The sequence below is a fragment of the Lingula anatina genome, chromosome 3 (assembly GCF_051362555.1).
Source record: "Lingula anatina isolate TDL-2025a chromosome 3, LinAna3.0, whole genome shotgun sequence".
Classification (NCBI taxonomy): domain Eukaryota; kingdom Metazoa; phylum Brachiopoda; class Lingulata; order Lingulida; family Lingulidae; genus Lingula; species Lingula anatina.
This window is the reverse complement of record NC_141769.1, coordinates 30,225,310-30,243,059: the sequence shown is the minus strand read 5'-3', so window position 1 is coordinate 30,243,059 and position 17,750 is coordinate 30,225,310. Positions and strand designations below refer to the sequence as shown.

At 36.8% G+C, this 17,750-nt stretch overlaps 1 protein-coding gene across 7 annotated transcripts in view; it reads right to left on the bottom strand.

Moving 5' to 3' along the window:
- The window catches only part of LOC106175291 (retinoic acid receptor RXR-alpha-B), a 44,087-nt gene that overhangs the window by 10,455 nt on the left and 15,882 nt on the right, over positions 1-17,750 (bottom strand). For 3 of the 7 annotated variants that reach the window (XM_013557230.2, XM_013557214.3, XM_013557213.3), the window contains exons 2-3: positions 849-1,236; positions 64-221 (exon numbers count right to left, since the gene is read on the bottom strand). In XM_013557230.2, coding sequence (XP_013412684.1) covers positions 64-221; positions 849-1,225 — 535 coding nt within the window. In that variant the 5' untranslated portion in view covers positions 1,226-1,236. Of the gene's footprint in view, positions 1-63; positions 222-848; positions 1,237-2,352; positions 2,705-8,632; positions 9,131-9,967; positions 10,122-16,658; positions 16,959-17,750 lie in introns of those variants that run through there. The other 4 variants (XM_013557222.2, XM_013557218.2, XM_013557216.3 and 1 more) reach the window with 4 other exon arrangements.

The window sequence follows — 17,750 nt, the reverse complement described above, 5'->3', positions numbered from 1 at the left end:
TGTGCACACATATTTTTCTGAGATGTGAAGTTCATACCAAAACAATTCAGAAGAAATACCCACCTTCTCTTTTCATGCCCATAGCTAGACACTTCATGTAGCGGCAATATTGGCAGCGGTTACGCTGGCGTTTGTCGATGACACAGTTGCGATCATCACGACAGGCATAGGACAGTTCTTTTCGCACTGTTCTTTTAAAGAAACCTTTACAGCCTTCGCAACTAGAACAGAGAAAGGGATCAATGCAAGTTATTTTTATTTTATTTATTTATTTAATTAATTTTTTTAGAACATACAGCTGGGTTGTGTAGAACTACTCATAAATTTTCTTTCTCAGTACCTCAGGCTTTATGATGATTCTAAATGACAGGAGCATTTGAAAACTTATATTGAAAAAGTTACAGCTTCCCGTATCCCCTTAGTAAAACATTTAGTTTTACAGCGAGGATAATACGCCATAATTCAAACAGCATGCCTCAGAACTTTTTTCTCCATCAAATTAGAACTTTAGTAACTGACAAAGATAATGGAAATATTGCCATTGGAAATTTAGGAATGGAAAAGTTTGAGATGATATAAAGAGATTTAAATCTTTTTCTTCCACGTTTCCAGATGTTTTTAATGGATAGGTTTCCTCCAGAACAGGCTTTCCCATTTCTGGAAATGTTTCATATGTAAATATGAGTCAAGTCTAAATTTAAATGGTTTGAAATGGTTCATTTTTAAAGTCTCTCTCACTGTGTGTGTGTGTGTATGTGTGTGTGTGTGTGTTTGTGTACGCATACACAGGCATGAGTGCATCAGTGAGTGTGTATCCACGTCCCCTCACTTCACTGCGTGCCACTCACCTATACACCCCGTAGTGTTTCCCGGATGCCCTGTCCCCACAGATAGCACAGATGTGTTTATTGGACATTGAACTATGGGGGTTCTGCAGTCCTAGAGAGGGCGGGGGAGACATGGTCATCTGTGACATGGGGGACGTCACCGACGACATGGAGTGTGGAGACGACACACTGGAGGTCGGTGAGTGCAGGGTCGGTGACATAGGGGGTGGCTGTAAGGGGGGTCCACCCATGTTGTAGTAGCTGGGGATCCCCTGGCCTGGCTGCGGCACCAATGTGCGGATGTCCGGCTTCATGTCTGGTGGGGAGGGGGCGCCCATCCCCATACTACCCATGCCGTGCATTGAGCTGTCCATGCCACTCATGCCTGATGAATCCATCGAGGGTGGATCTGTAATGATACAACAGGGAGAATATTGTTGACCTATGTTGATAAAGCACAATGACACAACAGAAAGAGATGGTGGTGAGACATGGATTATCTCTCAGAAGTGATTCTCTCTGGCATACTGGAAACCTGTAAATAAAACCCCGTTAGTTTCTCCCAATGATATTAAAATACAGGAATGTACGAGTTCTGGTTACGGGAGAATGCGTCTTTCGTTCCGACTAAATATGCTCGTGAAGAAAAAATAGCCCATTCAATACCAAATAAGCAAATATTCATTATTCTGCTTTACCAAACTTATCTTTCTAGCCACTGGCAAATATTTTCTAAGCTCATCGTAAGATATCGGATCAACGCATTCTCTACATTGCATGTTGAAATACTAGTACATGAATGCAAGAAAAGAATCTTGTTACTTCTCTTAATACTACAAAAGGAATTCTACATCACAATGGACAAGTTAAGATGTGTAAATATACCTTGAGTGAAAAAAATATTTCAATACTGACAGAGAACTCTGTTAATAGAGGCATGCCATCATCAAACACACAAACTTAAATATATGATTATAGATGTGTTTCATGCAATATTAATGACAAAATTCCATAATCTTTAATAACAGCATAGCTCTATATAATACTAAACAATATGTCAAAACATGAAATAACAGCTCCAACAAATCACTCATGCTAATGTTGTATGATGTGAAGACTTAATCTCATTGAAAAATAAGATGACATATTTACTTCTAAAATGACTGAACCTGGTCTATTACAATCAGCAACCACAAAATAAATCCTGCCCTTAATAAAGCATATAATACCAGAACTCTTTCCTTTAAAACCTATAAATAATTCCAGATATATTGAAAAATGAAGACAAAAAACCTTAAAAATCCATTTCAGTTGTACCATCACTGCTTCCAGGCACCACCAGTGCTGACAGTTCATCGCTGACCACAAATGAGCAGGAAATAAATACCGCAACCCTGGAGGCTTCTCATGTACAACTAACTACAAGTCATCTACACCGAGTAAAAATCAACACTTAAAACTTGTCCATTAAAACCCTAACATGTTATATACGACATATCAACGAAACAATTAACAAAAATCAAACCTATTTTTCTCCTCTTGGTATGTTTGAGCAGTATATCCATGGTTATAGTTCTATCTCTGGTTCACCTCGTCTTCACCTCACAATATTACATGGCAGTGCACAAACCAGGTCACGCAAGGACAAATTGTGATCCCAATTTCTCTCTCAAAACGCACCGAGATCCCACATCTCATCTCAAGTGCACCTAGAATTTCCGACCCCTTTTTATTTAATTTCTTTCCCTGGCACTAACAGGCTGTGGATGGAAGTGCACAATATTGAAGTAATATTGATTGAAAAACTAAATTCCCTTCGTTATTCCTTTGAAGTTGAAAGGCATTCTCTCATAGCTGTTCATGTGACTCCGGCAGCCAATGGTATTCTCCATACCAATAATGAATCCATGTCCTCAGATGGCCTGAACTGACCCAATTTTAATCCCAAAGATGCATTAACAAAGCTGCGTCTTATTCTCTTGGTGCCAGGAATGTGCATTTTCAATTCTACCAGTAGATGGCATCATTCACAAGAGAAGCACATTCCTTTTAGTTGGTGGAGAATCCTAATTTAGCTTTTGAAGTCATCTAAAGACAAACACTATCTGATCTCTAAGAGGGTACTAGTGCTTTGTAACCAAAAGATGCTTCAATTACAATAACATCGTGATTCAGTCAAAAGGGGTGTCCTGGTACAGCAGGTCTTAATAGAATGAACACTGATATCAGTTACTGTTTCCCAGTGAGACCTGCCACTGGCAGGTCTTGTTGTTTGCTTCATCTATTAGCAATAAGGCATGAAATTGCTGCTGTCCTTTTTTCTCAATGAAAGATGATAGTTTTACTAATGAACTTTTCTTATGATATGTGACCAGCTGGGAAAAAAAGAACACCTGACCAAAGCTACTCCTATTTTCATATTAGATGTGGATGTCTCAGGGATGAGTGGTCTAATCAATAAATGAAATTTGCTTTCAAGACATGCACGCAGCATGCATTCAGTGTTGAATTAAATGATATCTCTCTGAAACTATCTATTTCAGAACATATCAATCCAATCCTATCATTTCATCTCACCACTTTTGTTTCTTTTCATCTGGTTTGAACAATGAGAATTTCAACACAAAACAGAATACAACAATGAATCCCCCAAAAACATTGAGATTTCTATGAAAGACCATCATGTGAAAATTGATCTTCACAGCACACAAACTTGTTTACAATAAAAGGTATGAAATATCCACTGAGATTATCTCTAAAATCTCTCACATCAGGGTGATACTTTTGGCAACACTGCCTACCTTGATAGTCTTCCTCCTCCTCCTCCTCCCCACCATACAAACAGAACATAGTATCCATCACTGTGAACTCACTGCTGCTGATCATGATAATATACCTCTCACAAACTTCAAATCATGAAAATTATATTTTATCCTTAAAATATCCAGTCCTTTTATCCTTTCATGCAGAAGTTTCAATTTTATCACCCTGGCCAAGGCTCTTCTAAAACCCTTATTTTATAGTCCAGTTCTTCTACAAGAGAACAGTTTCATTCAGCTCTGTAATCTGTTAATGTTAAAACCTTAGAAACTTCCCGTAGCTTTTGATAATTTACAATCCATTGTTATACATCCTGGTCTGCTGTTATCCATGACAGTCAAGCCAATGGTGGCACTTTTCATTTGGAGACCGCAGGTGATCAAATGGGCACCACTTCTAGAACCTTGCTTCAGTAATTTTTGTCACATATGATAGTCTAAAACAAATCAAATCCAAGTCCAAACCATACAAAATCAACAGAAAATCTCTCCAGACAGTAACGGGTATAAGACCAGTGAAGTACAAGTCTGCTAGATTTAACTGTATGCTACTAGGACCAGTTTGGTCACCTCTTCACAGGTAAACGTCCAGTGCTATAATGTGGGACCCGTGTATTGCCTCCAAACACCTCAGCAGCGGTCAGTGTGAGTTCATCTATTTTGTTTATGCAAACAAGCTTGGCAGAACGGGTGTAAATAAGGTCAAAGACTGGTTATGTGGACTCTTTTATACACAGATCTCCAAACATCTCAATTCTCAAAAGATTCAATTGTTGTATTCACGTAGCTAAATATATATATATATCATCCAACATTGATGATAAAATACACTGGGATTGATCTTTCAGCGGTGTCCAAAATAAACTGTACGAAACAGCTGTATCAAAAGCACTATTGCATCAATAAATATCAACACTACGTCATCATGGGGATTACGCAATCAAGGTCCATCAGCGGTCATGTCAAACTGCCATTGGACGGAACTGACCTTCGTTGCATAAGAGCTCCGATTTGGGTCTTCCAGAAGATAGTCAGAATTTTTCAAGCTTACATTGATAGACATCTAATTTTTTCCATCCGAAGACAGTCAAAAATGGAGAATGACTCAACAACGACAACTGGGAAGACTGTCAAAAAAATACCTGGATTTTCCCCTGTCAAGAGTCCACAAAATGAATGTCACTGCTACACTCTCCCCATGGACTGATTGTACCACTTATCTGGTGTTATAAAACAAATCAAAACAGTATACAGACCAATGGTTCTCAAGACTGATCAGAAAAATGGTGCCATAAAAAATTGCGGTTTAACAGTTTACTTGACACAGACCCAAAGTTTACCTGGTACAGAAATAAATTGGGTTCTGGCTGTCTTCCAACAGGAAGTGGCACCTAGAATTTCAATGTTTTAACAGAAAAGTGAAGCAATTTTCTTTTTTTCACTTAAAAAAAAAAAAAAAAAACCAAATGTTCAAAATGGTAAAATGAATACAGTAGGGGATGACAGGAAAGTTGCTCTGAATAAAAGCAAAAGGAAAATATCAAGGTTAAAGTCATACCTGGTCTGCCGGTTTGACACAGAACTCACCAAAACAGAAATGGCATAGCAATGGTCAGTTCGACTCACCAAAACAGAATTGCCATAGCAATGGTCAGTTTGCAAGCATTAAGTCTGTCCATTTTTTCCCCCAAGGTCAATCAGTGGTCAAATATGGAAATCAAATATGTTATCCTAATGCACATATAGAAATGGTGTACATCACAAGGTGGTAAATAGATACAGTCAAGGTTAACTTGTGGTCAGGCAATGGCCATGTATCAGCTGGCTATTTTCAGCAGGACTGGAGTCAGCTGAGGTCAGGGTGTAAATACCACTGCCCTGGTCATCTGGTAGTGTGACCTTTCTGTACCCTTGCTACTCTATGTTTCTCTGATTCGAAAAAGTTAATAAACCTAAAAAATTAAATATTTATGTATTTAAGGTAACCATGCACTTGAAATGGCAACTGACATTTTGCTATTATCTGTGTCTTGGTCTAAAATTTCTTAATAAAATATTTTAGTTTTATATAAAGTTGCAGGTCTGCAGTTCCTGCTACAATTTTTTAAAATTAAAATGAACTTAGACAAATAAATAAGTATCCATCACTGCCACTCGTGACAAGTGGATATTTTTAAACAGTATGACTAACTGAAGAAAGATATAAAATTGGTTTCCATGGCAACTTCTGATAGAGTCATCATGTCTACACTTTGCAGATTCCTTCTGGTTGCTTGCCCAGGATTAAATATGAGATCACCAAGAAGGAAAGACTTAGCTGAGATCTAGACCCACATTCTAATATCACTGATTCAGACTCTGCTGTTAATCAATTCTCTTATAAATGCTCTGGTCAAAATTTAGTTCATTATTAACACTGACATAAACAGCAAATTTGTCAGGAAGCAGTTTATTACTTGGTGATGATCCCATCATGAAAATATCAATATCTTATAAAACCAGCTTCAAGAGGCTTGATCAAGTGGGTATGAAGACATAAGCACCCATATTGTCACATAATTATCATAACAACGAGTGTACAGTGATCACGAAAGCCGTCTTATGAAATCTCCACACCTCATTTCAGCATGGTTCTAATTGGTTTGAACTTTCACTTGCCAATTATCTAGGTTTTCCTAGTGAACTCGGAGAACCCCAATTAATGAAATGTCAGGTAAGGTTTCTTCCTATTTAAGTTTGCTGTAGAACAACAGATTAGGCAACACTTAAATACTGATTTAGTGTTTCTACATTTTTTTAAATATTTTGATGCCAGGTTGGCATAAAAAAGTGTGGAATTTTAGGTTTATCCACTCAACTTAAAGTGTCATTTTTTTCTTTCTCAGAAAAAAATGAAAAACAGCTTCAAAACTAAATGGGTTATCTTAATTAAAAGTGAAAGCAGAATGGGGACATCTTGCTTTTCACCCAAGAATAAAATACGTTTTCTGTCTGAAATTAAGGTGCATTTACCCATCAAGTTTAACATGAGCTTTTATATATTTATTTGTATGAGAAAAATCCCAGTACAATTATACACAAGATTCCCAGTTTTGTTCAACTTACAAAATACCAGACTGATGAAAGATGGTAAAACATCAATCATTGGGTTTGTTAGACTCAACACCTTTTCAGAAAAGGAGTGGCAACAATCACATCTGTTGATTGTGTTAACTGGATTATAGAATACCTTTTTCTTAATATCCTGTTCACATGTTTTATTTCTATGTGTTCATTACTGGATTTTTATGTTACAAATTAGATTTTTTCTTGGCACTGTGCCTCCAATCTTCCGTAGTTTTTGCAGAATTCAATTCAAACTCATACTTCTTACAATCACTAAATCGATTTGAAAAAAAAAAAAAAATGCTATTAATAATACCACAATCAGTATTGATCGAAACAATAGGCCAAAGTGTTCCATGTTTCAAGTACTGAAAATAATCAGGAAAATATGAAATTTACCTGACAGCACCCACACTTTTTAGTCTTCACCTGCATGAGTCACATTTGATTAAAAAAAGTGCAGATCTAAAATTGTTCATCTGATTTCCCTCAGATCCACTTTCAATAATACCATGGAAAATTTGCACAGAAAATGACTGTAGTTGAAAGCGATACCACCATACTTCACCTTGTGTACTGACTGTGCTAATTTTTTTCTTTCTTTTTTAAGCATTTTACTCTTCCACAACACTGATCAGATGAGCACCCTGTTCTCCTATTGTGGTCTATAAATGATATTCTGCACTGGCACTGATGCTGGTATGCAGGTGATGGCTTCGCAAGTTTTATGTAAGAGCGGATTCTCAACGAATTAAGCCAGGCTTTACAAAGCCGGTGACCTAAAAATGGCGGACGTACATGAAAGAAAAACCGCCTAATCTTTTAATAGTCTCTCCGCCTCCCCACACGTCGTCCCTGCGGGGTACAGTAATTAAATCGCGCCTCCGTTCGCCATGCGGAAGCTACCTGAGATATATTAAGTGCGCATGCTCATCAGTTAAACTCGTGGTGAAGAAAGCGTGGTGGCTGAAGGAAAAAAGCTCTTCTGTTCTATTATCTTTGAAAACAGAGACGAAAAAGGAATAATTTGGCCCGTAGAGCAGCAATGAATCGACTATCTACGGAGATAATATCACCAGAGATATTCACGGATATATTAATGTTCGGAGCCGAGATTTAATTACTGTACCCCGCAGGGACGACGTGTGGGGAGGCGTGTGAGAGGCGGAGAGACTATTAATAGATAGGCGGTTATTCTTTCATGTACGTCCGCCATTTTTAGGTCACCGGCTTTGTAAAGCCTGGCTTAATTCGTTGAGAATGTGCTCTAAGGCCCTTTTCAATAAAGCCTTTTTTACATTGTGTGGTATACTTTTTTGTATTTCACACCATTTTGATAGACTGGTTATTTATACAGCTTGGCTGTTATGTAATAGAGTCATGTTAACTTTTACATTTCAAACTCATCACTGTTTGCTGTAATACATTTTTTCAAACTTTTACTTTATCATTTATTTAACTACATATTGAACAGAACTCCTCCATTCTCCCTTTTTTTATATAAATACTTAAAACGGTTTGTGAAGAAAATTGTATTTAAATTTTATAAGGAATCAGTCTTTTCAATGGGTAAAAATATGAATGCTTCAGACACATAACTTAAAAATCACTATAAATATATTTCTGTGTAGCAATTGTGGTACTTTTTCTGTATAGAATAAAATTATTGGGTAACCTGCATTTCACTTTTGTTACTACCACTCAATAGGCATGTTCTAATTTTCAGAATTTAAAAAGTTCAAAGTCTGTAAAATTCACAGTTTTCCCCAATGAAAAGACCGAGTCATTATCATTATTACCAAAAATTTCCTTAATTTGATAAAAAAAATTTCTAGATACATGTCCTAAAAGAAAAACCCACTTAATATCACTACTCCATACCTCTGCTGGGGTACCCTCCCTGAGCGTAACCATAGTAACACCCTTCCATCCCCTGCTCCACAATCCTCATTCTATTAGGCTGCATATAATATTAGCAGCACGTAGGGGTGCTGGACTAGAGACAGAGCCCAGTGACGCAGTCCACACAGATTACCACCAGACAACCACCAGTACGCTGCTCTCCTTTAAAATGGAGACTGTTGCCCAGAAAAGTTTTTCTCCTTTGTTGAGGGCAGAAAATGCTGTAAATAAGCTTTTTCCCAGTGCCCCACTCCTTACAGTCCAGCACTCCTGTCTATCCTGCTCAAAATAAATGTACTCGCTGACACCAGCACTAGACTATGTATTGATCAGATTACTACAGCGTGGAGCAGCCACCATTCAAATAGTTCTCCCTTTGTAACGCACACCGTCCAGTGGAATTTAAATCTGAACTTAGACTAGACATAAAAAACGAGAATAAATCGTTCAATCTAAATACTCTATCCACGAGAAGCCATAAAGTAATTCCAACAGCTCCGGTGAATAATTTAGCATGCCAGGAGAGTTGGAAACAGCAACACTGCTGCCATCTTTACCTTGTGTACCGACTGACTCTGCTCCTGAACGCAGTGACTCCTCAGCTGTTTACAGGACAATTGACCCAGGATGGTTTTATTATAGAACTCAATTGTACCTTGTGCTAATAGTGACACAAGTATGCATAATAGCTGACTTTTTCTTCCACAGATTGGCTACTATTTATTCATAGATGCTGAGACACACAAGGCAGCTTGGGATGTGACATTTAACTGAATACTTAAAGTCATTGACAAGATTTAAAAGTCGGTGATTTTTACGACTAAATCTCCCAGTAACAGAGAAGACAAAGTATATTTTGGAACCTTTAAAAAGGACCTGGCGAGGGGAAAACAAGAGACCATTTATTTATATTTAGTCTTATCCACTACCTAATTTTATCTTACCTATATGAAAGAGTCACCAAACATATCACATTATGTGGACTGGGACTGGAACATTTCAAGTCAGCACTGATATTTTTACCTTAGAATTTTTATGGAAACTTTTTATTTTCAACACAAGATTTTAAACATCTTAAATTCAGGTTAATTTTCTTTAATTTCTTGATAAATACTACAACATTTGAAATCATGTTGACAAAACAATTGTGGACTGTTCTTTAATCCATTTTCCAACAGCACCATGCTTGCTAAACAGGTGAAATTTCATTTTAGAAAATATGTTACATGATCGCCTGGATCAAAACCCATGCTTAACATGGCTGCCTCACATCCCAAAACAGCAAAAGCATCAAGTGCATTTTTTTTCATCTACCTGCACAATAATCCGAATCGGATTGGATTAGAGCCAACATAGCATCTGCAATGGATCCAACTGCCTGGGCCATTCAGAATGTTACTAGGTGTAATCTACTCTGTTCAATTCTGTAGAGACTTGCAACACTGCAGGATCTCCCTTCCCATCTCTTATACACTAAAAACAAATAGCCCATGGGTGAGGTGGATTCTATTTGAACAAATACGATATCAATATTTGCCATGGGGCCCGGTGATGATGACTAACGTCTCGTTCACATGCACACTTTGTCCACTGCCTGTTACAAAGTACAATTCACACCAGTTTTAACTGAAACAGTTTACACTCCAACCCCCTGAAGTGCACTTAAGTAGTCTATTAAAAAATGCCAAAATGTAAACAAGACAGCACTGTTCTGAAATGTTTTGTTTCCATTTTTAACAATTTTTAACATAAAACAAAATTAACAGTTTACTGCCATTTTTATATTATCAACTAAGAAAATTGATGAGATGGGAAAAATATCAATAGAATAGTGTTAAATGTCCAATTTCTTCCATTCTGAGATTCTGAACATAGTGAATGATTCAATCTGACAAACTGCAATGATATGAGTTTATTTCCATTTTTGAAACTTTATTACATAATACACGATAACAAGTTTACCATCATTTTTACAAAATCAACTAACAATGTTGTAAAGATGCAGGAAATGTCAAACAAACACTTTTACGTATCTTATTAGTTTAATAATGAGACTGTTAACATGCCTAAGAATTGAATCTGAGGAAATGTGAAAAATATGCTGAAAAGTGAAAAAAACAGCATAACTTCTACAATAATGGCCCGATCATGCTGATTTTCGAACTTGACCTGCGTTTTATGAATATTCATCAGCTCTGTAAATATAAAGCCAAAAAGTAAAACTGCCCTCCACTTATCGTGTTTACAAGGAAAGTGCACGGCGCCGGCATCGCCATCGCCATCGCCATCGCCATCGGCGACGACAGACGCAGGTGATGGCAATATGTACAGACACATCTGTGTCTGTACATAAAAATCTTTGTATGGCACCCTGCGCGATTTCACATAATCAACAAGACAGGTTCCACGCCAAAGCCTTTATATTTGTAAGTGGGGGCGATTTCACATCTAGGTGCCGAGTAGCGCACATCCTTGTCTATGTTATGTAATGCAAGCCTTATACTTGCTCCAGTGATTACACAGAACAGGACAATTAGGCTTCATTCACATGCAATGTCTATTTTATAATTCTATTTTCTATTTGCGGTATGTCTTATGATCACTATCTGTGCCCTGAATATCCCGCGGCGTAATTACTGGCAGCGCGAGCCAGTTACTATAAGTTACTATAAGTAACTGGCTTGCACTGCCAGTAATTACGTCGCGGGATATTCAGGGCACAGACCGTGATCATAAGATAGCGCGAATAGAAAATAGAATTTAGAAAATAGACATTGCATGTGAACGAAGCCTTATCCTCCTCTACTTACCGATCACCGTTCAAGGGGCTGGTGGGGAGGGAGGGAGGGGGGGGGTAGTTTCATTATATCAGACAGTCGAATTGGATGTTTTCCCACAGGGGCTCACACTTTAATTTTATATATTACTTTAGAAGCCCCTGGTATCAGAGGGTTAACAACACCCACCCTCTCTTTAATATCTTTGTGATTTCAATAAGCATTGGCATAAGGACTGTATCCAGCCCCCCTCCTCGTCCACCCCTGGGATGTCAAAGACCTACATCAAGCTTTCAGGGCTCCGAAACTTGAAAGCATCGCGAATTGCGATAGTGATTTCAACTTCCATTTCAAGGCTATTATATGGGGTGAGTAAATGTCATTATGGAATGAGTTATGGAATAGAAACTTTTGCGCTCAGTCACAATTCGCAATGCTTTCGAGTTACGGAGCCCTGGTCCTATATGATGTCACTTTGGACTTTCTTACTTGGCCCAGTTCTAAATACATCCCAGTTACTTTAGAAAAGATAACAAGAGATAGCAATGGCAAACATCACGCTAAGTCTCCTTAAGATCATGTCTTTATGCAATGATCATGGAATCTTATATAATGTGGTCCTTTACTATTTGCACTCTTGCAACATCATTTTTTTCTTCTTTTAAGTTATATAACAAATAAAAAATATTATGGCAGGGAGATGCATGTCCAGATACACCTGTGTGTGTGTGTGTGTGTGTGTGTGTGTGTGTGTGTGTGTGTGAGAGAGAGAGAGAGAGAAAGAAAGAGAGGCAAATATTTACTAATTAACATAACCAGCTATCTTTGAGAAGAAACAAAGGAAAAGAATCATAAAAACAAGAAACAAGGCAGAAAAAAGTAGCAGAACAAAATAATGCCTTTCTGTTTATAAACACCATCTGGCTCAGAGCTGCACTCTACCATAACTGTCCAGACAGGTCACTTAGCGGTCACACGGATAAAATTACAAACAGAATGAAGAAATAATTACTTTGTTCATATTCACATATTAAGGAGCCACCAATTTCTCCAAACATCCAGTCCTGTCCTTTCTTATCTTTCATGGGGTTTTAAAACCATTTTTATAACATGACTTTTTTTGTTTGTTTTTTATTAATCTAAAAAAAACTTTTTATTTATCTGAGAAATTGATAACATTTCTTACTGATTTTACTGGAAAAATACTTATTTTTGTCATATCTTTTAGGGACATTGCACCAAATTACTCCAAATAAGGCTACTTCCCAAAAGTAATGGGGTCGCGCAAATGTTATTTGTAACATCAGAGCTCAAAGATCCTTTCGAAAATGTTGTTTTCATTTAGGTTTTCAACAGTATCTGAATCAAAATTAGCCTGAACTTAGGTATAAAATTTGGGGGGCAATCTTAGGCTGAATGAGTCACACTGGTATCAAATGAAGCCCCCATAACCTTAAATCAGTGGAGGAAATCCTACTATGTCCATTACGTATATCATAAACTTTTTTCCTCGTGTATTCTCTCTGATGTAAATTCTTCAATTTTATTACTGGAATAACACCTAGTGATCACCTTATCACATACCTGCCATATGACCTTTTCAAATAAATGCCAGCTTAATTCTTTTATGATCTTTTCATTTTCTAAAATTTCTTTTTAAAAAACCTACTTTTTTCAACCCCGTGCACTTCAAAACAGAAATTCTTGGCACCCATCACCAGTTCTCTTTGTGAGCTTTTCCTCAATTTGGACAAACTGAAACTTCCTCATTTTCATAGAGGTGCAAAACGTTTTTTCCAACAGCAAATGTGTCAGACTTTTCCTTCTTCAGTTTATTCTTTCAAATCATTCTTCAGTCAACTCAAAGCATCAAGCAACTGCATGAAGGATATCATTTGAGAACTAATCCTTCCTCCCTCCTGAAGAGATGGAGCAAGATCTGACAGAACACAAATCACTGCACTCCCCTTCAAATGTCACAGTGAAAGTCGGACATATTCATGGGTGGAATTCAGCTCTAACAACATACTCTACTAGCACTCTTTTTATGCAAAATTTAGATTTTCTACATAAATAAATAAATAAATAAATAAATAAATAAATAAATAAAATGTTCTTAAAAATAATTAAATTATAAGCCTCTTTCTTTGGTTCTTTCTTTATTATATTCCTATTCTTTTCATCAGTCTGTTTTCCTGTGACTGCCTTAAAACATTACTAGTACTTTGACCATATCACCCCAACATGCATTTACACACATCTACCCAAACAACTGAAGGCAATCCGAGTGAATCGAGTGAATCAGTGCCATCAGTAGGCAGACAGCTCTTAGTGATGAACTTGTTACATCATTCACAATACAGTTATCACAATAAACATTTCATTTTATTATGCCAGACTTGTCACAACACATTATTGAAGCAAACACCCCTGTACAAAAACCACATCAGACATGTCACAACATTCTCTCAGTGTAAACATTGATCAGTGTGGTGACTGCAGTGGTACAGTGCCCCATGAATGACATCTTCAGAAAACTGGCATTTACACAACATGCATGCTATCAATATGTATTCATGTGTTAGACGGTGTAAAATTCTCTCAAGTCTCATTCCCAATGAAACTACTGTTCTATGTACATTGATCCAACTCCATGGGGACTCTTGCTGAATGCAATCAGATTAACACGCTAGTTGGATCAATCTATGTAGAATGATAGTTGTATTTGGAATGAGCCCTTACAGAACGCAGAACTGCATGCTCCAGACTTGTGCCTATGTCCTTCATACTGACAAAAATGATATCGGCACCAGCACATATTGCTGTACCTTTCTGTACCTGTTTTTTTACATCACGTAATTGTAACAGATTTTATATTGTATCATCTGAATCAGTTATGGAATACCAATTTTTTTGTCGTGTGTGCGTGTCGTGTGTGCATGCGTGCTCTATGCATTACAGTTTGTCTAATTCTTTTGTTTTAGGCCAAACCTGTCATTGAGTTAAATGCCCACTGCGGCTATTACCCCAAAAAACATCTTTTTTATTGGGCAAAACTAAGAATACCAAACGCTGATAGTCTAGTCTACAACATAAAACCTACAATATACTAGTAAGACTTTCTACCAATCACTGTCTCCAAAAAATGCCGCTGTTTTCACCACAGTGTGTCAAGACAATTAGACCAAAGTTCTAGTTGTAAGGAAAAATGAGGCAACTTTGAGGTTAGTTAGTTTGTGAAATTCAGTTCCGTCTTGCACAGATACAAAGCAGGCTCAGCTGAGACCTATTTTGAGACTTTAAAAATTCCATTGTGCAAGAGGCTCCTAAACATTTTATCACCACTGAAATCTCCATTGAAATCTACAGACTAAACCACAAAAGACAAAATACAGAATACAATTTAGCTCAAATCAATAACCAAAACAGTCTTTAGGGACAAAATGTCAATTCCACTAACATATTTATAAAATGCAACATGACATCAGTTTTTTTTTTCCAATTCCAAACAAAAATAATATGAAAATATTAGTCTTCTTGCACCAGATACGACTTATGTTAATTCACCTATTAAAGTCACCATCCAGATGAATCTACCTAGAACCTCCTTTAACAAATAATGATTTAACACAGCTTATCAAAAACTGTGGCAATTTCATTTCTAGTGGTTACCACCACACACCATGAGTATTATTTTCACGGAAAACCAAAACTGTTTTGTTTTTTTTTTTTTGTACAAACAATTATAAACCTGTAGACATTTCAAACATGACAAAAGGACAAATTGATCCTCAAGGAATGAAGTGAGACAACATGAAACGCAACCACACAATTTCAGCTACCGGAGTTAGATAGCTTAAAGGCAACGCCACTACATGCAACCATTACATATTAATAAATACACGAAAGCAATTATACCATTGATTAAACACTGTTTATCAAATCCACTTGTAATATGTATCCACTGTTATATGTATCACAGCAACATTACTTTGAAAATGAAAACTGAAAACAAATGCAGATAAACATATATTTTCTAAAGGATGATAAACAACACTGAAGATTCGAGATACTAATGAACGTGTATTTCTTAAACCATAGAGAACAAGACAATAACACAGCACTGGAACATAAGCTGCTTATATTATCAAAAGTACTAAAAAACAGAACCTAGCTTCATTAAATTTCCAATCCTAGCATGGTTCCCAACAAGCTTCATTATTTTCCCAAATGAATATTTCTTGCAACAATTAATTATATCACTGGACAAACATAATCAAAATATCCTCATTATTGTAAGGAAGGATAAATCATCTTCAGCATTCAGAAAGAAATGAAAATGTTAGCACATCTTGAAAACTCTCAGCCGAATATCTTCTCAGGATTAACAACCGACGTGAATACATAGTGTTGTTTTAGAAATAAATTATGACATCCATATATTATATGGGAGGACAAAAGACTTCCTCAGGCATTTACAAGTGGATGAGTTATTTCTTTTTCTGATACAAGCAACATTTAGGCAAAACGATGTTTGAAGATTCTGTCAGATATTGAATTCATGGTCATGTGTTTTATTTTACATTTCGTTATCCAAAGAGAGTACTGGACAAGTATTAATTAGGATTTTTAAGTGCTAGTTCAAGAAAATGTGAATATAACAAAATTATTATCGGAGAGCTTTATAAAATTTATACACTATTTATAAACACGAACAAACTAGTGAGAAAATATAATGGGATCCGGTCCAATGAAGCCACGTGACACTACAATAACAACATCTTAATAATATTCAAGGTTTAAAATTTTTTTAACACCAAAGTCACAATTTCTTTGCTAAACCATTTTTACAGTGCCACAAAATTCATCATATATATAACTCTATAAACAATCACGCAAAGACAATCTGGCTACTTTGAGAAGTGTCTCTAGTCTAGGAAATCAGACTCATAATATTCAGGCATCACCATCATCCATTATGAAAATGATGTCATAAAGAATTCATAACTACCGAATCAAAATTGCTGTGGCAGGCTGCGACAAGACGTGCACAGGTTTCCGCTGTATCTCACAAACAGACACACATGCAGACAATTCTTCCCACCATGTCTTATGAGAATATTAAGTAAATATCATTATGAGAATATTGAGCAAATGAAACAAGGGTAACAATCACAATAATAATGATCTCATACTTTGAAAAAATGTTTTTTTTTTTTTTCATTTACCTGGGTGATAATAATGCGGATACTGATGGTGCCACATCACTGGTTTACTGCCCACTCTCCTGTTGCTGATGTGATGATGAATAACTTGTTGCAATCAGAACAAAATCTCGGAGTCCATGTAACATTGAAACCAGTAATTCCAAGAGGATATTTAAGTCCCCTGTCCACTGTATGTAGTGTGATTGTCACACCATGTCACACTCAGTCACTGGATACTGGCAGCACTGGCCTCTACAACTCTAAGAATTGTACTTTCACCTTTCCTCACCACAAACCACTACAAAAGCTTTGCAACAAAGGCAAAACAGCAAAAATATTCATCAGCTTGTTACAGATATAATTTAAAGATCATTATTCGTACAAAAAACCTAAACATTTATGTAACAGTTACTCAGCCTGATGAAGGCAATTCTTCCTGGTTGACCGTCAGCTAATAAATATTTTGCTCGTCTACAAATGACAATTTTTGGTTTAAAAGCAACATTTCACACACTCACACACACACACACACATTAGCTGATTGCCAATATAACATATCAACATGTCAATTCCTCCTCCTCTTCGGCACTGACATCCTATGCCACAGCTTGTTGACTTCACAACTGAGACGTTACCTTAAGGGTTTTGTACCAATATATACCACGCTGCCTCCCAGTTGAATTCACGCAGATTACAATACAGGTTCCAGGGCCAACTAATTTAACTCATAAGAAGCTTGTTGTTGCCCACATGATATGGTATTACATGTTGTGGTGGTTATTATTGAAGAGTTTCTAAGTATGACTGATGGCTGGTGCTAAATGACAGTTGAACTGCTACAATGTGTAACTCCTTGCAGTATCAGATGACATTTTACAAGGTAAAAGTCATGCTCCAGCTTTGATATTGAAAAATATTGTCTCATCAGTCGTCTGTCTATGTGTTTATATTATTTGTAGTTGTTAATTGGCACTGTGTCTGTTAGAATGCAATGCTGAAAATATCCCCAAATCTTGACCTATCTGCATTTTTCTCTCTCCCCCTCTCCCTGTTGATAGTACCGATTTCCCCTATGAATAGTACATTACCCAGCGCTTGACACTCAGAATCACC